Below are 22,868 nucleotides of genomic sequence, written 5' to 3'. Positions count from 1 at the left end.
CTTGGAGGTATTTCTTTTTGTTGCATTGTGACATTGAATAAATGTTACGTTGAATAAAAAACAGTGTGGGATCGCTTTATAAAGATAAGACAATGGTATTTAATTGTTGCAAAGTTCATTATGTTTTAACTTTAGCAGAAAGATATGAATGAATGAATGAATGAATGAATGAATGAATAACTTGCATTCAAGTATCTCCTCTGAATTTTTAGGCACACACCTGACACCAAGGGACCATAATGCTGGAATCAGAAAACATCATTTCAAGGGGTAGTTCTTCCTCTTGGTTTTTTTTTATAGTGCATGGAAGTTGATTGTGGTGCTAACTGCAATACACCACACAAAGTAATCTGTCTCGTTAATGGATGAATCTCAAAAGGATCGAAACTATTACTGTTTACCTGTAATCTCTCTCCACCCCCCCCCTTCCAATATGGAACAAGTAATGAAAATTATGTGTTGATGATTCAGTGTGGACTACCACCCACATGTCCACAAATCTCATTTGTTTAATGATAATAAAAACCAGACAAATGCAAGTAACCAGACAAATATTTTATTGGATCGAATACATCACATCTGATTGTGTGCCACAATATTGACATCATCTCAACACCCATCTCCAATGTGTGCTGTGCAAAATGCAAAAAAAACTATGTAATATTATCTTTTTATTTGCTACACATCAAGGTACCAATTAAGTATTAATGCATACTACAACAAAACAAATCCTATCTAATGAGTTCAAAATAAATGACACTTTCATCTTTTAAATTAGGATTCTAAAACACATTCAAAAAATAGTGCAACATTTAGTGAATTCAGCAGGTTATGAATATATTGTTAGCATGGAAAGTTCTTACATTAAGCATGGAATAAAATCATTCCTGAACAATACCATCACACAAACTAAAAAAAAGGCCTTCTAGTATTATAAGGTCATACAATTAAGGTCACAAGTTGCTTCTAAAGGATTTCCTTTGTCAGTGGATCATTATATTCAGCTTTTTGGCTGTGGAGGACTGGAAGTAAAAGACAAAATAATTCAAAATTCTATCCATCTAATTTTAGAAGATAGGCCACACACTGGGTTGCTTACCTGGCTGATCAACAAATATATTAAGACAAAAAACTTTCAAACTCTTCAACCTTCATCAGGGGAAAAACGTTTTAAATATATTATTTTGAAACGATGCACAAATTGCGCAAATACACAGCGCCTCCAGTTTTGACTCAAGCTTGTAAATGACTCCTATAATATTCTACACCACGAATCAAGAATTCAGACCCGGCATATTTTTCAGTGACTGAACTTTTTCCTACAAACCTTTAAATCCAATAAACCGGGTTTATTAGTATCCCAAGCGCTCGTATAATTCTCCCAATAGTACAGTAGGTCAGTGGGCCTTCCTTCAGCACCTAGCTGTTTTTCTTTATGCGCTAAGTGTTTGTGGGTGTGAGAGATGACGCAGGTGCCAGAGGCGGTGCCCTAGGAATCAGCAGCCCCGGCTCATCCTCTCCGGGCTCGCGGACTGGCAGGTGCTGGGCGGGGTGAAGACGGCCGGGTCGCTGATGCCAAGTTGCAGATCAAAGAAGCGGGTGGAGGTGGTCACGCTGTAGTTCCGGGTGTAGGTCTCCTGCACTGGGTAACAGTCCTTGACAGTGTAAACACCGACCCAGGCCTCCGCTGTGAAGGAAAGAGAACATCTGCCGTCGGGCCGGGGCAACGCGTGGTCCAAAGGGCGACATTTTGAATACAAAAACGTGCTGGGTCAATGATATACCTGTTTTATTCAACAAGTATGAGCCATGATGACCCCCCACCATTAAAACCGACTGAGGTACTACAGGGATATCAAACTTCCAATGAAGGTCATTTAATGTTACAGCACCCTCTAAAAGCTTAATCAATGCGCAGCTTATGAACTGCAGAGATTAAATTTGTTTCTTATGTGAGGATATATTTCCTGCTGTATTTCTTCTGTAGCTTTTCCCATCCTTATTTCTAAAATTGTTCATTAACCGTAGCTATGGCATCAGTTTTCATAAGTATCAGTTGACACTGTTGGTATAATTGATTCTACATCCAACAATCATATAACTATGTTATGCTTGTAATTTATTTTTTAAATCATCCAGTTGGAACATGCAACTAAGACTAAATTGAATCATCTTCAACTTTGTGGTTGTAAAACATAAAAGAGTCTCCCTACTTTCATAGGCTTTTCTAACATTTCTTTGGTGTCTTTAACATTTATAACCATAAATATGAATCATATTTTCTTTTGAAGATTTGAACTACATAGCCTGAAACATTGCAATGCTGTCATCAAAGTGTAAAATAATTTACTTTGGCCTTGAGGCCTTAACATGGAATTAGGATAAATTAAGTCACTGCATATTGTGTCATCTCAAGAAGTTCATTTTTAATGGACTTGAACCCCAGCTTCAAACTCATTTACACGGAAAGCCATTTGCTCAGAGCTGTGTTTTATGCCAGTGACCCAGACTGGTTCAGTTAGTGCTGTTATTCACCAAAATGCATGTCGCTATGCCCACACATTGTACAAACAAGCGGTAATCGGTTTGCAAAAGATTAAACAGCCGAAGGCGGCTAGGAAATCTCTCCCATGATAATGGGCCCAGTGTCCTGAGGGAGGAAGCTTCCCTTGGATACTACAGTGTGATGCACGCGTTGCTAAGGAAAACAATGCCTGTTCATTTACTTGTACACTTGGAAGGGTATCCTAAGGGAACCCCCTGACGCCTACTTCAGTAGATCAACTTGGGGGGGTGGGGGGTGTGGGGGGCTTCCTCAAACGCTTGTCAATATGGGGTTCCCCAGGGCGGGACGTTGAAAGAGCGCGGTCTGCCGTGCCGGTGGAGCGGGAACCCGGGGCTCACCGCGATAGCAGAGGGTGCGCTTTATCATCCGTGAGACAAAATCAAAATACTTTGGACGGCTCCACGAAGGGCCCGCCGTTCCTTTTCCTCAGCTGGAGCAAAAGCTAAAAACAGCTGTGAGAATGCTCTTCGCATGCACTTCCCAGGAACCTGACTTGTGTGGGAAAACATGACAAGAGCCCGCTCTCTCACAAAAAAAGAACCGACGGCCTTTTTTTTTTTTTTTTTTTTTACCTTTCGGTGCCTGCCGAATAGGGCAGTGTCCCTCAGCCTCGGCCCTGGGGATCCGCCCGTGTGCGCTGGTTTATGTCAAAGCCAATCTCTTGATCAAGTAAGGTCGTTTGAAATGTGTTTAAGTTCTACAATAATTGTGTGGTCAAACTTATTTTAACACAATGTGTGCTTGGCTTATGGGCATTCGCTGTCAGTAAACTCAATTCATTTCACACAGATGATTTCAGGTTTCCACACGCTCAGTAAATGGGACTGATTTCACGTGTCAGTATGTAATCGAATCAATTAAAAATGGAAGCTGAATATGGGACACTTCTTTTTTAGGGCATACATAGCTATTTCTGGGATAACGTGGCTTTAGGAAGGCAAATTGTCCTTCAGTCAGCTGTAAAAGTGTCTAATTAAGAACAATTAGCAGCTCATTACAACACAGAGCTTATAATTATGGTACGAAAACCAACATTCACAATGGGTCCCTAGGTTCCGGGTTGAGAAACACTGGTCTAGGGGTCTACAGACGTCTCTCTCTAACCACACTGAACCAGACCAGGAGACAAACAGACTCTATGCTTTCATATGTTACAGACCTTTGCAATGCAAGCTTTGTCTTAAGATTATTTCCCAATTGCAATACAGAAGTCCAACTGAAAATGATTTGATCATATTTCAACTTCCCCAAAACTGAGTCTGGAATTTCTCCCAGACCCCTCTGTAAATGCATTACAGCAGGAATAGTATATTGCACTGAATTATATATAAAGACATAGTCTCTGTTATACAAATTCTTAAAGCAAATTCATTAAAATTTTAAAATACTGGAACAATTGTGGAAATAAAAACCCAAGACAAACAAATCCAAGCTGTAAAAAAAATCCCCAAAACAATATTGCCTTGATAGTTCCATGCAGGAGAGGCCAGCCCTAATGAGTTTGTTTCTAATTACTGTTCCATATCAGGTCTTGACATTGTAATCTGACCCACTGGTGGCATTCCAAACCAGTCTCGTGACCTCCAAAGGAACAGCACATGTAACACAGCTGTACTTACACATGCTTTTTGAGCAACCTTTGGAACCAAGGTTGCTAAAAATCCTTTTTAGCAGTCCTTATTCACTGAGGCTCTATATTTCAATGTAATAAAATTATAAATAATTTGATCAAGATCGTTAGAATTTTCCTGTGTCAGGATATCGTATTACAGTTTAATGCAAATGCATTGGAACAGTTGGATGTAATTTGTTGCTTTTCCTCTCTACTAATCAAATTCTTATTTCAAATGACTATAGGCAAAATCCACAATGACTGCATTCATTTCGTATGGTCTTTCTTTTTACAGACATTGAACTATTTCACAACAATGTCCCCATTTTTTCAGGTCAGCATACGTATTAGGACAAAGTAGGTTTTGATAAATTTAATGACTTGCAAAGTAAATATTTCATTGCTTACCCCTTACATTTGATGATTGCTTTGAGTTTGTGACTCATCAACATCACTGCGATGTGATCTTTTGAGATGCTCTGCCAAGTTGTTACCGCTCCCTCTCTTAGTTGTTGGGTGTTTGTTGTTCAATTGGTTTTAAATCTGGGGACTGACTGGACCACATCAACCACTTCCTGATAAGCTCTTTGGTTAAGTTTGCTGCCATCAACCACTTCCGCCTTTTCTTCCTGATAAGCTCTTTGGTTAAGTTTGCTGCATACAGGGTCATTGTCTTGTTGCGTGATAAATGTCTTGACCAATGAGTTTCGTGGCATTTCTCTGAATGTTGGTGGACGACACGTTTCTGCACACCTCAGCTGTCATTCTGTTGCTGCCATCACTGGTTACATGATCAATAAAGACCATTGAACCGGCCCTAGATGCAGCCATACAGGCTCAAGCCATCACACTGCCTCCACCACACTAGACAGATGCAATAATATGCCGAGGGCCTAGAGCAGTCCCTCTTGACCATCCTCACCTTTCCTTGTGGTAAAGGTTTATCTTTGTCTCATCTGTCCATAAGACTTGTTTCCAAAACTAATCAGGTTTATCTTTGGGTTTTCTTTGTTCTTTTTTTTTTGCTAATTACAATTTTGCCTTTCTGTTCCTGAGAGGTCTACATCTGGAAGTGTAGCTGCTGTAATTTGCTTCTTCCAGTGTTCAGTGTACAGTGACATGTGATATTTCACCCCCAATGCATTGAGAAATCATAAGCAATAATTAAAACTGACCATTTAGGATTTTTTCACAGTTCTGATTACTGGTGATTCCTAAGCCCTCCAGTAGTTCGTTTCTTGTTTAGGACATTCCAAACTGTTGACTTTAGAATACATAAACACTCTGCAATAGCTCGAATTGATTTTTTTATTTTTTATTTCATCCTCACAGCTTTCCTGGTTGTTATACTCTGTTCTCTGGCCCTCATCTGCAGTTTTCTTGTCTTGCCTATAAAGTAGACTTTACAAACAATTCCAAAGGATATAAACCATGCCCACTCACAGCTTTCCATTGATAAATAAATAGAGTGGTTAACCTGTGAAATTTGAAACAGCTGACGGCAATCTGTCCCAAAACTTATGTAATAAGTAAATTTGTAATAGGGGGACTTGACTCAATGAATGGAATTGCTGTAATATAGCTCAATGTCTGCTCAAAAGAACCACATGAAATTAATGCAGATATTGTGAATTTTGCCTCACAGTCATTGTTTGATTTGAAATACAAATTTGGTTAGTACAGAGGGAAAACAACCAGCTTGACACAACTGTCCCAATACATTTGCATTACACTCTATATGGGAAAGGAAAAAATACATAATTTAGTAAAATAAATTACATAAAATTAAGTCATCATTTATACATTGTCTTTTAAATGGATGCATAATATTTAATAAAATGTCTATAATTTGCAGACAGGATAAAAACAAAAATTATTTATGATGCAAATCAAATCCTTATGAGGGCTGTCTCATGGGGAAAAAGTCAATTGATTTTAATATCCCATTTGAAAGTCAATGAGAATGTCTATGGCACCCCAGGGAGTTGCCATCTTGGCAAGACGTCACTTACTTTTGCGGGCTGGTTTCCTATCCGACCATTCCTGAACCTCAATCATGTCGCCCGGCCCGCCGATGAAATACTGGTCCTCGTAAGTGGAGTTGTCTGGAATATCGTAGGGGTCCCAGGCTTGAGTCAGAGGAAGCTTAGCGCACTGCTTGGTACTCTGCACAATCTGGAACAGCGTGGCGGTCTTGTAAAGATAGATGTATTCAAAGAACCTGAAAAAAAAAATTTTGTTTATTGAAAGATCCTAAAATAGTACTTCTACATACTATTTCTGCCTGCAAATTTTACTGGCGCATATGTGACACTACCACCAAGTATTTTAGTACTACTGTGAATGACAAGATGACCACAAACAACACCCGACTAAATTAATAACAGGACATTATTAAACGTATGCACACAGAAATGTTGTGAAGTAAGCCACACTGTTTTTATGTTGGTTTGCTGGCTGTTCCAATGTTCCAAACACGCTATGGGAGGTCTAGAATACTGGCCCTAGTACCGAGAAGCTCACTTGAAGCAGATGGACTGATTACAAACTGGTCATAACCAGTGCTTTTTCCTGCACATTATTCACATCCAAGTGCAACTTATAACATTTACTGTACATTACAGAGATATTAGAAACATGCGTTTTGTTTTAGTTCAAATCGCAAATAAAATAACTGTCTTTAATAACCTTTAAGAAATACAGATGTTCTCAGTACAGTCTAGGATGACAGCTAGTTTGAGAACAAATGTTAAATTGTCAGTAAAACGTATTCAACATATAAATTTAAGATGTCCTGGCATCAGCAGAGATTTCAAGATATCTCCTGCCATTGACAATTAAATTCACAATGAAAATTGTTGACTAAAATCCTCACATTACATTCAAAAACGTACTTCTTATTTCTTGATATGGACAGGGCTTTTCCAGTTAAATGTGGGGAAAACGCTCAGTTATTTAATGTTTTTAGAAGGGGGGGGGGTCAGGGGGAATCAGGTGCATAAGGTGACTTACTCTAAAAGAAAGCACAGAGAAGCCTTGGAAAACAGCCCTGTTTTGGAAGCGCTTATTTTACAAAGGATAAGTTTTATGACCAGTTTTTTATGACCTGAGAGAGAGCTGAAGGCAGTGGAGCGAGAGAGAAAGGGAAATCCCACAGAAAAAGAAATATTCTTTTAAATCTTAATCTCCTTTTTCCTTTCCTTTACAACGGAGGACGGGTTTCCTGTCAAAAAAGGAATCCCAAAAGTGCGAAAGAGCCCCGCCGACCAGAAGCTAATTACAGAAAAAGAAACGGATGAAACATATTTGCTTAGCTTAGGACTACGTGGCTAGACAACTTTTCAAGGACAGACTCCTGTAAGAAGCATTACCAAGGACAAGACCTGAAAATAATGTTGGGTATAAAAATACAGCTCGGTCACTGTTTTCCACTGCACAGGAAAAACTTTTTTAGACGGCCCCATGCTGATAAGGCTTTTCCAGTTTCCCTCCTAACCAGAGAACATACGGAGGCTCTCCAGCCAACAGGTAGGCAAAGACAAATGGCATATTTATAGAATCCCTTGCATTAAAGAGGGCATGTTAGTGAGATTACGGCTTTGTGAGCGTTGTGCAGACAACACACCCACATGCTGCCATAGTGCAATTTACAGACCTGAGCATGCCAAATGAGGAACCAGGCACTCCAAAACATTTCTTGACAGTATATCTCCCTTCAAGACAAACTTCTGTGTCCTTTGAGTGGGGTATATTAGACATTTGCCTTAAGAAATTACAATAAATCTAGCATTTCTGAAGTGCAGTTTGTCATGTTTTATTATTATTTATTAACATGTACAGAAATCATGCATACATTTTTCTTTGTCAGTCTTTGTGTGCTTATTTGTCAGCAAGCTACAGAAACGGAGTAAAGCGATTTTCAACCGAAGGACATATTTTGTCGCTGCAAAAGTTCAGATGAAGTTTAGCGTTGTTTAGGAAACGGTAGCCTAAACACTGGAAGGGGTTAAAATTCCTGCCACCACCCCCCTGCCCCTTACCTATTACTGCCTTTGGCTCAAGACCTAAAAACAAACCCAGAGCGGCCTTGATGTACTTAGCGGGGGCCTTTTTTCAAGCACACCTATTAATACTGCCTTCACGCGCGTCTCGCAGGAGGATTGTCTCGCGCTGAAAGCGGTGGGCTGGTGATTAAGGGAGACGCGGCCCGGGATATTTCCGCCGTCACACACCTGTTGGGTTCCTGCACCGTCCCGCGCCTCCACATCCCTGACAGGCAGATACCAGCGCACAGCGCAGGCGTTACGGCCCCGCATTTCTCACCCGTCCACGGTGCCAGACGTCAACGCAGGGGTGATTTAAGGAGCTTTCAGGAATGCCTGTGCAACTTTTTTCTTTTTTTTTCCTTGGGGAACTTATTGTTTTACTTGATGTGTGCAGCAAAAAAAAAAAAAAAATTCTGTCACAGGGGATTTTGTCTGATTGTACCAGCTTTGGGTTTAGGATGATTTAGTTTGGCTCCTCAGCGCCGAGACCCAAACAAATCAACGTCTGAGTCCGGAAAATTACCATATAGTCACAGTCCAACACAAGCAAAACAATGGATTCTCCCTCTTTTTTTGCCATCAGCTATTCCTCCCATAATTACAATCAGTTAAGAGTTTACAAGTCATGGCGGTGAAGAATATTAGAAACCATGACCTTCCAATCACTCCTACCCTAAATCCCATATCACGTCAAAGGAACATGGGGCTATGCTAAATTTGACCACACATTTAACATGAAGCCCTGTGGAATAACAGCAGATAGGATTAACGGATGAAACCTGAGAAGACAGCCTCAGAACCAGTGGTCAGTCAGCACATATATCACCGTGTGCTCAGGAGGAAACCTCATGCCTCAAGCTAAACTAATCTGAAGGGTTTTTTTTTTTTTTAAATGTAAGTGTTTTCTGAAAGAGTCGGGGGTTAATTATGAATTTCAAAAACCTATTGTCTAGATGCCTTTTCTTAGTAACGGCAATTGGTCAGCAAACACATATAAACTGAATAAACCTTTTTAAAAAGCTAAAAGAAAGAAAATAAACAACCAACCTGGCTAGAAACTCCTACATCTAAAAGTACATAAAATGTGTCCAAGAAGGCATCCCTATAATATTGTTTTGTTTTTGATACTACTTTAATTTTAGTATATGTTTCCAAATGGCTCAGACAACGTTCATGTGTGATTTAGGACAATTTAGATAATAATATAAGTTTCCAATGAGCTGCCGGTATTACAGTGACTAGTATATGGGCACCAAGGGGTTTGCGGTTTAAAGCAATAAAGAACACTTCAAGGAACTTCAAGTGTCTTTTATAGCTACATTGTTTCCAGAGGCAATTCATATGAACACATTCATTTTATAGTTTATTCACAATTATAAACATAAAAATCTGTCTTTATTTTGTGGTGGTATTTCTTTCCTTCTGGGATTTGAAGTGGTGCAATCTCTTCTCTTCCAAGGTTAGGGGTTTAGATTCAGCTGGCTTGGTCAAAGGAGGAGCTAAGGGGTAGTTCCAACTATGAAACATAAGAGGGTTTCAGCTACATTGCCAAACGTTTATTTATTCGACCCTGTATTTTCAGATGATAGAGGCTCAGAGGTCGAAGAGGGAAGCTGAACTGGGTTGCATCCAGTTTGAGGACAACTAGCCACATTTTCAATAGATTTGGGTTGTCTAATGGCAGTTGGTGAAAGTGATATGAAGAGTTTTCTTTTGTTATGCTAGTCAAAATTGCAAAAGCGGGAACCATTTTCAGCCCTGGCCATTTGTTGCTGCTTCGAGGAGCTTCTCTCGCGGAGCTTCAAGGAGCTTCTCTCTCTTTCCTTGAATGCAGCACTCTCAGGCTACATGCGTCACTGGTAGCAATTCCAAAAGAATATGAGATCAAATGTAATCAAAAAAAGAATAATAGGGTAGTATATACACATACAACCTCTTGAGGCACAATGTCCCTGTACAAGCTGCTTTGGAGTTATCTGAAGCATATTTTATTGCTTTAAACCATAAACACATTGATGTTCTTACACCAGCCACTGTGAAGCCTGCAGGTCATGAGAAACTTCAGTGAGCATCTGAAATATCCTTCATCGCGCACAAAAACTGTCTGAGCCAATTGAAACATACACTAAAACTGAAATAACATCAAAAAATTTCCAGAAAGTGGACTGTCCATTTCAGGAAAAAAGCTTCCGTACCATTTCAAAATAATAAAATAAGAAAATATGGAGTTAGACGGCAGTAAATCAACAGTAAGCCATTGACTAGTTGATTCTGGCACAGTACAGCTTTTCAAAGCTGTAGCCGGGAAAGTTATATTTGAATTTGACCATATGGCACTGTTAATCAGAGCGCAGCAAGCCCTGACACACAGGTATGCAGACAGTAGAATACTTACCCCTTGATTGTGGCTTTATGACTTTTGCTTAACCCCATGCATACTTCATCAAAATAGATATGAATAGAGCTCTCTGGGACTGAAGGTATTACTGAGCCATCCAACATCTAGAGTGTATGTTATTCAGTTTTGTAATGCTTAGAATTAAATTAAGGAAGCTGAAAATTATCTGTGTCTTATCAGTTTGTGTTTTAAATAATACCACTACCAATATGTAGAAAATCCCAACAAGATTTCACAAAAATGTGCTTCAGTGCTTTATTTTAGTTTTTCATTTCTGCATAATAACAATTTAAATGTTCTTACACGGTTATGTCACAGTGGCTGCAGGACTAGATTTGTTCAGTATATCTGCACTCCTACCCAGTACAGCTGAACATGATTAGTGTGACAAATTAGAAAAATCCTGTGTAAATTTAAATAAATAAATCAATTTATGAAAAACTACTGTAAAATCGAACTCTATACAACATAGCTCGAGGATCTCTCATTAGAGCAACCATAGAATGTACGAACTCACGAGGATCGCACCCTGAAAACAACACTTCCCATGATGCAACAGTATAGCATGAACAACAACAACCCTTTGAAAACAGTTTACAATAAAACTACACTTATGCCTGCTCCAGTGAGTTAAATTTTATAGCATCGGTATTGACCATTCGCGTAATACAATTTTTGCCGATGTTAAACTTTCAGAGTATCAGGTAAATACTGCCGCAAAACCGGAGAGCCTGCTTTCTTTCTGAATTCTAACGCCCAAAATAACACGTATGTGACTACCTACACGCTGTAATTATACGTACTTCTTACACGGTACATGTCCTTTCTTCTCCTCCAAGACCCTAATTCGCTGGTTCTGTCCATCATACGACACCATGGCCCTTGTGTTCCGCCCTGTACTGTGATCATACTCCACAGATCTGCCTTCCCATTGCAGGGGAGCAAGACAAGGCTGAGCCGGGGGAGCGACAACCTTAGGGTGGCCCAGCGAAGCTACCACAACCACAAGACAGTACATAACGGTGGGCAAAAGAAAACGGTTCATTTCGGCACGTCTGACGGTTTCTAACAAATATATGAGAAGAAAATATCAAATCAATTCGGCTTGCCAATAAGTTAGGCTATTAGACCGCCAGAGAATAGCGCCAGCTCCTTCCACCGTACCCCCGATTGCCTCTGTAGCAACGCTGCATAGCACAGCAGCAGCGGCCGGAAAAACAATTACTTTCTGTGAAGCTGTTCAACACCAAAGTGCTGAATCACTCCTTCCTTTAATCCAAGAGTTTTTTGCACGGGTGCCTTGTTATGCTCACGTCTATTACAGATGATAGGTTTTTGCTTTGCTTTGTAATATAGGCTATATATATATATATAGCCTATATTACAAAGCAAAGTATATATATATATATATATATATATATATATATATATATATATATATATATATATATATATATATATATACACACAGGGTTACTGCTCTGTAATGTCAGTGTAAATTGTGCTAACAAGCGCACTAATAATAATGATAATAATAATAATTGTCTATTATCAGACACAGTCAAACAAGACTGGAGTGAAGGCATATTTTTATTTATTCACGAGTACGAGCGTACTTCATCAGATTCTGAAATAAGAAAATACAAATTGTTTACTTTCTCACGCAAAGTGACTACGGATTACTCCAGAACATACTAGCATTGATTAGCAAGTAGCTTATTCTAATAGGCCTACATTCTATAGTGAATGCGTTTAAAAATGTATAAATTTTTCAACGCATTAATCCATATTTTTATTGCGCTGCGATATTGTCGAGATGCCTTGTTGAATAGTCAACTTTTCATTTGTAACCGCTAGTAGCTTAACTGAAAACTTCATCTGCAGCCTAATAAAAGAATGCCACAAAATCCACCTTAGTAGGCTACTGCAGATTAAATCATGCAATACCCAACAGATTTAGTTTTGCACACTCTACAAAGATCGAGCGATGACAATGTGAAATACTGACTTAACTCTAGTCGATGAGATTCAGTGTCAGTGTGCAATATAGCCTAAGGGAGGTATCATGTGGGTGTGGGGTGAGGGATAGGGGCGTTTAAAGCGTTCATATTTCCTCCCCTTAAATTATGGTTGTAGACGTAGGGCTGACACATCGGTTGGGACAGGTAGGCTACACGGACATTTCGGTGCGAGAGTAAGACGCCCTGCAGAGTCAGCGCTAACGCGGACGATGAGAATTTAGTGAAGCAATCCCGGGCGTTAAAAAAGATGAGGATGATGTCACTGAGTCTGGAAAATAATAAATAATGCAGCCAAAAACGAAATGGAAAGAACCCGCGTCACTGGTGGTGTTGGCATTCGTCCAACGTTAAATCAAGTTCTATAATTTCCACGACTGGGTCCTGTAGCGCTCTTTACAGTCCGCGGGCTTCCATTCACTGTGACTTCTCCATCCTGTTGAACAAGTGCTTGGGGAATTTATTGTGATAGTCATCCAACCAGAGGATCGTCCTTGGGTAAATGATCCTGAACTTTCACTTTACCTATAAAAAGGAATTTCGAGTTTACTCTTGCAGGTGAATAGGCCTACTGGGATGGACATGTTCTCGATAGCGGCTGCCGTTCTGTGTCTGTGGATAGGTGCTGGGGTCGTGGTGTGCGGTGCCCCTTGTGAGCCGGTCAATATCCCAATGTGCAAGAATATGCCTTGGAACATAACCCGAATGCCCAATCACCTTCACCACAGCACCCAAGAGAATGCAGTCCTCGCGATCGAGCAATACGAAGAGCTGGTAGACATCAACTGTAGCCCTGTGTTGCGTTTCTTCTTATGTGCAATGTACGCTCCAATCTGCACCCTCGAATTCCTCCACGACCCAATCAAACCTTGCAAGTCGGTTTGTCAGAGAGCTAGGGACGGCTGCGAACCCATTATGAGGCGCTATAACCACAGCTGGCCGGAAAGCCTTGCGTGCGACGACTTACCTGTATATGATCGAGGGGTCTGCATCTCTCCTGAAGCCATTGTTACTGATTTACCCGAAGGTGAGTCCCGCTCTTATACACACCCCTTCTGAGTGGTGCGCAATTGCTGCACTTGCTGCTGTAGAGAGTCTGTATGTAGAATAGTCTACTATTTCAAGTTCAGAAGACTTAACAGTGAATCATGGTAGATTTGTATGCAAGGACAATAATTACAGCTACTATGTAACGTGTTTGAAAACATCTGGTAACACTACTGATGTTTAAAAAAAAACATTTATTTTTTCTCTAGATGCTAAATGGGTTGATTTTTCACGTGATGTTGTGCTGGAAAAACCACAACCATCAGATTGCAAAAGCTGGAATTCCGGTGAGTTTCCTGATTCACTCTTTATAAAACATAGTTTTAAACGATATCCTCATATTTTGAAGGAGAGAAAAAACGAAAAATATGAATATTAAAACGGGTTTCAACAGATCGCTGCAGGTGCCGTAAAATAAAACCAACGCTTACAACATACATTGAAAAGAAGTACAATTATGGTAAGTAATATCAGTTTTAATGTTTTATGATTGGTTTTATATTTTCTATGATACACGCTCAACCTTTAAACGTATGTTAGGCCTTTCATTTCTTTAACGAATGCCATCTTCACTCTTGCAGTTATTCATGCAAAAGTTAAAGGTGCAAGCCGGACTAGCTGCCAGGAGATAACCACCGTTGTGGAAGTGAGGGAAGCGTTCAAGTCTTCCACCCCGATCCCAAGAGCACATGTTCCTTTGATAACCAATTCCTCGTGCAACTGCCCGCATCTCCCACTTAACCAAGAAGTGATTATCATGTGCTATGAGTGGCGCTCAAGGTAAGGGTCATTTTAAATGGCACTTTTTGGTTTTCACACCCAACATATTTCAGCGTCCCAGCAATATTAGTTACGATAAATGCAACAACTCCTGAGGATGATTGGTTTTTTCATCTGGGATTTCGTGATGTTCAAATGATAAACTGACAACATTAAATAACATCCACGTGCCCTACAAGGTTTGTTGTAAAATGATTTCCTCCTGCTGGGATGGCCATGACCTTTTGAACCATGTTAAAATACATACAGGCGCATACTTGCACTTGAACCATGCATGACCGGTGTGGTGTATGGGGGTACACTCAAGTGCCACTGTCACTTTAGGCTGATGCTGCTCGACGGGTGTCTTGTGGAAAGATGGAAAGACCAACTGGTGAAGAGATACAAGGTAAGATTTTCTTTCCAAAACTGAGACACCAGCTGTGTGCTGTGTCATACATTAAACGTTTTATTTGTAGCGGTTCACATGTAATATAATTAGGAATTTAGGAATTTAATAGAATATCTCTGTGATGAGAATTGACCCAACAAGGGCCAGTTAAATGCATGTGGTTGTCCATGAAAAAAAAAAATGTTTGACACATCCGGCTCATTTTGGTGTTGAGACATTATGTGCTGTACTGTGAAATGTAATTACTGGCTGCCTGAAAGGCAGTGTAAGCAGTTTGCAGCGGTGTATCTCTATGAAATGAATTCAACTGACTGAAATACATTTTGTAAGTTCATTCAGTGAACTGAACAGTTTTCAAACTAAAAAGCTCATGTCAATGCCCAGTAATGGCTTCATAATGGAAATGTTTGAAAACTGTTTGATCTTAGTGCACCTCAAATGTAGCAGGGGAAAGGAGAGGCTTGAAACCAAACAGTTTGCCAACATTTGTAACTCATTAAAGCACTTTTAAAGGCACAGCTCATGACGATAGCCTTGAAATTAAAATTCTTCTTGTCAAGTTTACATTTTTTAATATATATATAATATATATATATTAACTTTTGGTTGCTAATTTAAATGAGAAGAAATTGCTACCATCTCCAAATGTGGTAAGCCCAAATCCCCAAAGAGATGCCAGCTATGACAGACCAAGTAGGGTCGGGTGTGATGTAACTTTGTAAGTGTGACTTTCCCTATTCCCCAAAGCGCTGGGAACAACGCTTGCAAGAGCAGCAGCAGAGGAGCCCCAGACTGAACCCCAAGGGTTCGAGCGCAACCACGGGGACCTCCAGGAAAACCACCAGAAGCAAGAACACGCAGAGGGATGGCCGACAGAGGAAGGCTTGACCGTTCCCTCCCTCCCTTTCTCGCTCCCTCTCTCCCATCTCCCTCTCCTCAGCCCTTGGAGTTCTTTTGCATGGCGAGTTGGCACCTGACATCGCAGCGGGCGACCGTGTAGTTTTCCGATCCTATGTTAGCTCTTTCCCAGGTACTCCGTAGGGATTCCTTGGCAGATACCACAGAGCACAGCCCCTGGCAACAGGTTTGCACTACATTTGTATCTCGTGTTCCCAGTGTTTTACCAGGAAGACAATGTCCAGTCTCCCTCCTCCCCCTCCCATCCCCATTGCATCTGGTTATGCTATAAAAGTAAGACGTGTGTGCCGTGAATTAAGCCGTTTAGTGCATTGTGTCTTTTATTTTTCTTTCAAATTTTTATATTGTTTGTATTGGAACAGATTTTTCATCTCTATGGCAACTGTGTTGTATACTTCAGACTGGCTTCTGTTGTTTTCGACTTATATTAAAGCAAATCGTCTGAAAGATGGTTAAGGGTGGCCCTTAGGGATTTGTGCTTTTGCAAAGGAAAGAAGGACAAATATTGAAATACCCTGATGAGAGCTTGGAATCTCAAGGCTTGGTATTAGTGAAACCACTTTGGACCTGTTGCAACAAAGTGAAAGTAGGTCAATATTATCGCTTGCTAATATTATCTGCAATGAGTGGAAGTACTATGTTGACATGCACCTACAATTCAAACTGCAATGAGAGTGGTAAACTGCTGCATACATAATTTACTGTAGTATATATCTAAATTAGATTACAGAGAAAGAATGGGAATTGGAAATGGAAAGATGTGAAACTTTGTGGAATTTTGGAAACTTCAACCAGGTATCAGTGAATTTACTAGACTTACCCAGTGACAACTGTACTGGCCGAAAATGCAGATTGAAGAAAACGCATGCAGGTATATTTAATGTTAAAAATTGAATAATTATAATTTACCTGACATTATCAATGCCAACACTGAAATTGACATTTTTCCACATTTTTCCACATTATTAATACTGTATTTTGTATTAATGGCAAAGAAGATGGTGTTATGCTTAGATGTGCCGGGTCAAGTAAACATATAGTGCCATGGATATTACCCTTGGAAACTGCAAAGAAACTTAAAATTTCTAGGAGCTGTGTTCAGTACACACTCAGAAGTTACCAGCTGATGGGCAGTAATGTTAACAGGACAAGACCAGGAAGATCAAGAGGCAGTAGATAAATATCTTGTGTCTAGCAAAAGAAAGCATTGCAAAATTGCACTACGACTACAGGGAGAACTGAATGCAGCTAGAGAGAAGCCAGTTCCAGACTACAGTGAAACGGCAACTATGATCTGTTGGTCTAAAAGAATATGCATCTGCCATTTTTCAATCTTTGATGGTCTTCTCCTGCTAACATTACTGCCCACCAGCTGGAACCTTCTGAGTGTGTACTGAACACTGCACCTGAAAATCTTAAGATTCTTTCCAATTTCTCACTGGGAATAACCTTCTTGCCACAATGTTTATTTTGCCCCAAATATCTAAGCCTGACTCCCCCTTCTTTGCCACATTTCTTGCAACTTTAGTGCCAATTTTCCTTTCACTACAGGCTGAAAGTATTAGGCTACCTGGGGTTTTTAAAAAAAGCTTATGGCATGTAAGATTTCACTCAATTTAATGTCTCCTCTACCTCCCACTTTGCATAAAGATTGGATAGACTTCCAATAATAAATTTAATTGTACTTAAAGCCAAATGAGGCTATTTCGAGGGAAGTAAGGTCTAAGATTATTTTTAAGTAAAAGTTATCTTTTTGTGTTATTGCAGGTAGAACTGGAAAAACATACTTTAGTTTGTTATTCAGTAAATGTGCATATATAAACTGAATTCTTCTCAACCTAAAGTTTTTTTTTTTAACTACGAGTGGCCTAATACTTTTGGTCTGTACTGTATATGTAAAAGATGCTAATCACCACATCTTTGATTAAATTAGTTTTTCAAAGATATGGACACAGTGCATTTTTTGTTTAGATTGAATAGACCTTTGTGCAAGAATGCAGCTACAGGCTTCCAGCTCCATCAGAACATTTTTCCATTGCAAATTGAATTCATGTGGTGTGCAATAATTAATTTGCAAATAATAAATTATGAATGAATGCTTCAGCCCCAACTCCATGCGAAGTCAACTGCATTTGTTCAAACAGGGCCCAAAAACATGCTTACTGCCCTGCATCTTAAATAAAGTGCAGGTATGACATTTGGTAAAAGTACATCTTGTGTATTATCCTGTCCACCTCACTTTCTCATCTTGTCAAATATTGTATACTCATGTAATGGTTTTATACTCATATTATTTTAACTCTGCGCCATACAAAAATGCCTGTCACTATTGCTTATTAACCGAGGTCAGCCGTTGTTGTCTTCCTGCTGCTATGCTGTAAATTCATTAGTTAGTTTAATTCATAATTTCACTTGTGGAAATTGAGCATGCTGTGGATACGTTGACGTCTGTGATTGTGTACACTACCCAGTGTGGCCCCAGTGACAGCACATTGTGAATAGGGTCTATGTTCTCTACACAAGAGAATGTCTACTTTTAACGGACAGCTGTTGTTGACACTGCTTTTGTTGAGGGCGATATGCTAATGAATACCTTTGCTTGCATTTTGAATGCAGGACCCAGGCTCACACAAGATAGGCTCGCCGAGCGAGTATCTTAGACATATATTATTTCTGTGAGATTGGGGTTAAAGGAATGGTTGTTGAAATATGGATGTACAATTTTTAGATGTTAGATCTTGAAAAATCCATCCAATCTGCCTTGCAAATTAAGCATTCAAGCTGCACATACGTATTTGGACAGTGACACTTTTTTGTTGTTGTTTTAGCTCTGCTCCAGCACATTGGAGTTGAAATAATGAATATGAGGCTTAAGTACAGACTGTCAGATTTTATTTGAGGGTGTGTACATTCATATAGGACGATCTGTGTTGGAATATACAGTCCCTTTTATACATAGTCCCCCCATTTTGGGGGACCGAAAGTAATTGGACACTTGGGTGTTTGGTGTTTGCTGTTTGGCCAGCATGCTGGAGTACAGAGCTGAAATAACAAAAATTGTGTCACTGTCCAAATATTGTTTTGACTGTCACGTTATTTTCCCATATGAATGTCATCCACTTGATCAGTTTGTTGAGTCTGTGCTGATAATGGGATTCTTTAATGTAACTTGTTAGATTATTAAGAGGACTAAGAGGGATTTGTCATATACTTTTCCACGCTTCCACACACAAAGTGAGATGCCACTCAGATTACATTGCATGACAACACTGACAAACGCCAATTCAGGCAGCGTTACTCACCCTTTGCTATCAAATATAATCAAACACAGGAAAGCAAAACAGCTTGCTTGTGCCCCACGATACCACTTGAATTGTTACGTGTAGAAATTCTAGAAGAATAGAAGTCCCTAGGTTTACAAATGAGTTTTTAATCCAAGCAGAGTTTACTGCTGAAGTGGACTTACTGTTTTGGGATTTACCGATGATCGTTAAATGTTGTGTTGAGTGTAACAAAGAACAATAGCTAGTGCTAAGCATAGTGCTATACTACTATGGTACATCCCTTATTTCGTTGGTTCTTATCATTTTAAGCACGATCATTATTCTTTTTAAAGCTGGCTTTATTGCATGCATACATGTTTTATAACAACTTGAACAAGACTGCTGGAACAGCTTATTTTTAAAGTTTGCCATATCATTTTTTACAGATCTTTTTTTTTTAAAAAAACATTGTATGTCTTTTTCTGTTAAACCAAAGAATGACTAAAATGGTGCTTTCCATCCTCCAAATTGTACAGAACTCTTTCATTTGTTAATGGTCAATGTTCCTCCTCTTGAAATAAAGTAAAACTATCATCATGTTTTGCTTCAACTGTCTGTTGTATTGTGTAATCTTTTAATAGTTTTTATTTTATTTATGATTATGATGTCAAATAATTCATGTAATTGAGATCATTCATATTCAGAAAATATATCCATATTTCATGTCTCTTCATAATATGGTGTTTTATCTTTTAATTATTTTGAAGTGAATGTTAGAATAGCTATTATTATTTTCAAAGAGCGAAGTAGCACATACATCCACACAATCTTTACTAATTCAGCTATTGATATATTTCACCTGCCATATGCAGGACATTTCAATTTGCACTTTCATTCCTAAAATTAGCCTCGGGCTAAACATATTGAACACCATGGAAAATATTCCGCTCCAATGCCCATTCAATGCTGACTTTCAATTACTCTCGTGTTTATATGTTATCACAAGACTGCCAGAGCAATTAACAAATAAAATAAGACATAAGATTAACAATTAATATAGTACCAATTGAATTAACTATTCTCACTCTTAATGCTAAAGTCTTGTTTTAAATACTATATTCTACACCAATTGTATCTCATCTTGTGGGAGGCAGAGAAAGATTTTGCTGAAAAATATAATATTTAAATATAAACTACATAAAAATGTTTACATTTGAGGGTATGCATAGTACCAGATCTCTGTCTCTATATAATATTGCAGCTTGAGCTGCTTGCCGAGACAGCCAGGTAAAATTAAGTTGGCAGTTGGTACCAATAGATTGTGTCAGAACAGTTACTGTAGCTGGCTGTTGGGCTGTTTAAGAGGTTTACCAGCCACTGTTTGGCACACAGTGTTTGGCAAACAGAGTTCATTCGGTAGAGCTTCTGGTGCTTGGTTTGACAGACTGCCATAAAGTGCAACTTTCACTTCTCGGAAATTTCTACTGGCCAAGATACATGGTTTGGATCCAAACTCTAGACCGGACTACCTAACAACAATTCAATATGTGAAATAATATTCTAAACTACTCGCAAACTATCAATTAGTTTAAACTTATAAGCACATAATTCCACAAGTGTGTGTGTGTGTGTGTGTGTGTGTGTGTGTTAATAGTTCAAATGTTCGAAAGTGAATTTTGGAGTGATTTTATGATTTAATATCCCTTAACTTCACATAATTGATTTTTCCTGAATTTTATTTGCATGTGTGGGGGAAAAAAAGTACTGTATGCATATTCATATTCATATGTGACATAAATTAAATAATCATGCTGGTTAGATTGGGATTTGAGAAAAAAATGAATGGCAAATTTTTAAAACTGTATAGTGGGTTGCTTTTATAATTTTTTTTCCAAATTCAAAGACATACAATATAGCACACACATGCACACAAAATACCGTTTTCATAATTTTCTAGAATAATTCAGTCTTTGGATGGTATTGCATATAGAAAACACAAAATCAACATGCAATACATTTTAAGAGATTAACTCTTTCATGGACTGATTGTTGATAAGCACCTGAATTACTGTATTGTGCCTCTCTTGAAAAAATAGTCGTATATCAAAATTAATATAAAAGACAAATGAATTGAATTTCAATCTGTGATAAATACTGTTAGCAATGTATTAGTATATCTACATTATGTAGCATATTACAAGAGATGTATGAAACTTTCAGTAAGGTATATATAAGAAAGGGGTATGCCCTACCAGCCTGTAGCTTTTGATCCGTCATCCCAAATCTACCTTTTAAGCTTTAAGAATGTTTAATCTCATCAGGAAATTTTATAAATGGTTTTACAAAATGGCCACAAAACAGTATGGCCAGGGCTTAAGACTTAGCCCTACCCAGAGGTTACTGCAGGGAACTATCATCACTGCACTGAACTGCAAACTACCAGAAAGCTTTCAGAGTCATACAGTGATTGGCAGAATCACTACCAGTCTTAGCTGATGAAGTTCCCATTGATAAATAAACACAGTGTAATATAAACCATATATAAATCAACTGCTAAAGGTAGAAATTATTGATTAGATACAGCCTTTGCGATCTGGCTGACTTGGTGATGTCATAGCCTACCGACATTGGTACTGTAGGTTCCACAAATAATTGTGCAGTAAATAACATTACATCACTTCCCAGCAAAACACAACTGTCATAAGGCCCTTCAGCTTCAGGAGATTCTCAAAGACAGCACCAATAAATACAGAGTTATATCATCATTTCCTTTTAGACATTTTCACCTTGAATCACACAACCAGGATACAGTTATGATGCTTTAAAATATTGGGTTCTATCCATTATACATTCAAGTACATGGAATGCTTTTCTAACATTGGTTAATGTGATTAAATTATTGTGGCCGTGATTTATTTTTTGAAGTGATAACATGGAAACAAATACTGTTCAGAAGTCTGAGTACCATGAAAACAGACAACCACACTATGCCAGTTGCGTAACAGAATTTTATCTATTTATGTAAAGAGGAAATTTAATAACGCAATCAATGTCATAAACGGCAGAATATACTAAAAAATTTAATGAGTTCATCTTTTAATTATTAAAAATATGTTACCTGTTGATTTCTCTCTTTTTTTGTCATATAGCATCCCCTAGTCACATTAAAAGCATTATAAGCAGAAGTAACTGCTTCAAAAGACAAACCTTTATGAACCTTTATCTAAAATTCAAACACTGCAGTCAAATCAATATTAGTGCTTCATTCAAACCCAACGGAATACTTTACAATCAAGCTAAAAGACCCATAAATGATGAATCCAAAGACTAGTATGTGACGATAGCAGAGGACACTATCCATTGGCTTGCCGTGATGTAATTGCAAACGTCTGATTACTTTCAAGGTGGCAGCTGTCAGGTGATCTACAGCTCAGTAAGGTACTACTTTCTCTGTGCAGACAAGAGTGTGGCACATTTATGACATAGTATATCATGTCTGTTCCATCTTTTCTGCTTGTGATACAATAACTAAGACATGCATGTAATTTCTCACAGTCCGTAGACCTTGTGCTGTGTGGCCTGTATGGGAGTAAAATAGTTACACAGGCAAGTGAACCCACATGTCAGTTGTACTGTTTGCTATGTACGTATCATGATTAAAAATTGGTTAAAAAAGCAAGTAAAAAAGAATATCACAGACATGTGGCTATAATTTGCAATAGCCTTTATTGAGATAAAACTGCAGAACACAGGTCAAATGTGTCACATCATTCTCAGGCTCGGCACTATTTTTATAAAACATCAGACACCATCAGAGATTTGCAGTCAT

General features: G+C 38.7%; 2 protein-coding genes across 2 annotated transcripts; one reads left to right on the top strand and one right to left on the bottom strand.

Annotated features, from left to right (window-relative positions):
- Window positions 1-540: 540 nt before the first annotated feature.
- Window positions 541-11,866, bottom strand: LOC135252569 (mammalian ependymin-related protein 1-like). Its single transcript, XM_064330799.1, has 3 exons — window positions 11,426-11,866; window positions 6,191-6,399; window positions 541-1,687 (listed from the first exon to the last, which is right to left on the bottom strand). Exons 1-3 carry the CDS (start codon window positions 11,665-11,667, stop codon window positions 1,497-1,499), a joined length of 642 nt encoding a protein of 213 aa, XP_064186869.1. The 5' UTR covers window positions 11,668-11,866; the 3' UTR covers window positions 541-1,496.
- Window positions 11,867-12,429: 563 nt separating this feature from the next.
- Window positions 12,430-19,638, top strand: LOC135252568 (secreted frizzled-related protein 4-like). The gene is made up of 6 exons (XM_064330798.1): window positions 12,430-13,667; window positions 13,897-13,974; window positions 14,082-14,147; window positions 14,269-14,467; window positions 14,792-14,855; window positions 15,606-19,638. The coding sequence occupies exons 1-6, from the start codon at window positions 13,217-13,219 to the stop codon at window positions 15,744-15,746; spliced, it is 999 nt and encodes a 332-aa protein (XP_064186868.1). The 5' UTR covers window positions 12,430-13,216; the 3' UTR covers window positions 15,747-19,638.
- The last annotated feature ends 3,230 nt before the right edge of the window (window positions 19,639-22,868 follow it).

This window comes from Anguilla rostrata, chromosome 4 (assembly GCF_018555375.3).
Source record: "Anguilla rostrata isolate EN2019 chromosome 4, ASM1855537v3, whole genome shotgun sequence".
NCBI classification, from domain to species: Eukaryota; Metazoa; Chordata; class Actinopteri; order Anguilliformes; family Anguillidae; genus Anguilla; species Anguilla rostrata.
This window is presented reverse-complemented; position numbering and strand designations above follow the sequence as displayed.

Coding starts and splice junctions, on each gene's coding strand:
- LOC135252569 (XM_064330799.1), bottom strand. CDS start 11,667: ATGAACCGTTTTCTTTTGCCCACCGTTATGTACTGTCTTGTGGTTGTG. Junction 6,400..11,425: donor GGACATGTACCGTGTAAGAA/GTACGTATAATT, acceptor TTTTTTTTTCAG/GTTCTTTGAATACATCTATC. Junction 1,688..6,190: donor TAGGAAACCAGCCCGCAAAA/GTAAGTGACGTC, acceptor TTTCCTTCACAG/CGGAGGCCTGGGTCGGTGTT.
- LOC135252568 (XM_064330798.1), top strand. CDS start 13,217: ATGGACATGTTCTCGATAGCGGCTGCCGTTCTGTGTCTGTGGATAGGT. Junction 13,668..13,896: donor TGTTACTGATTTACCCGAAG/GTGAGTCCCGCT, acceptor TTTTTTCTCTAG/ATGCTAAATGGGTTGATTTT. Junction 13,975..14,081: donor TTGCAAAAGCTGGAATTCCG/GTGAGTTTCCTG, acceptor GGGTTTCAACAG/ATCGCTGCAGGTGCCGTAAA.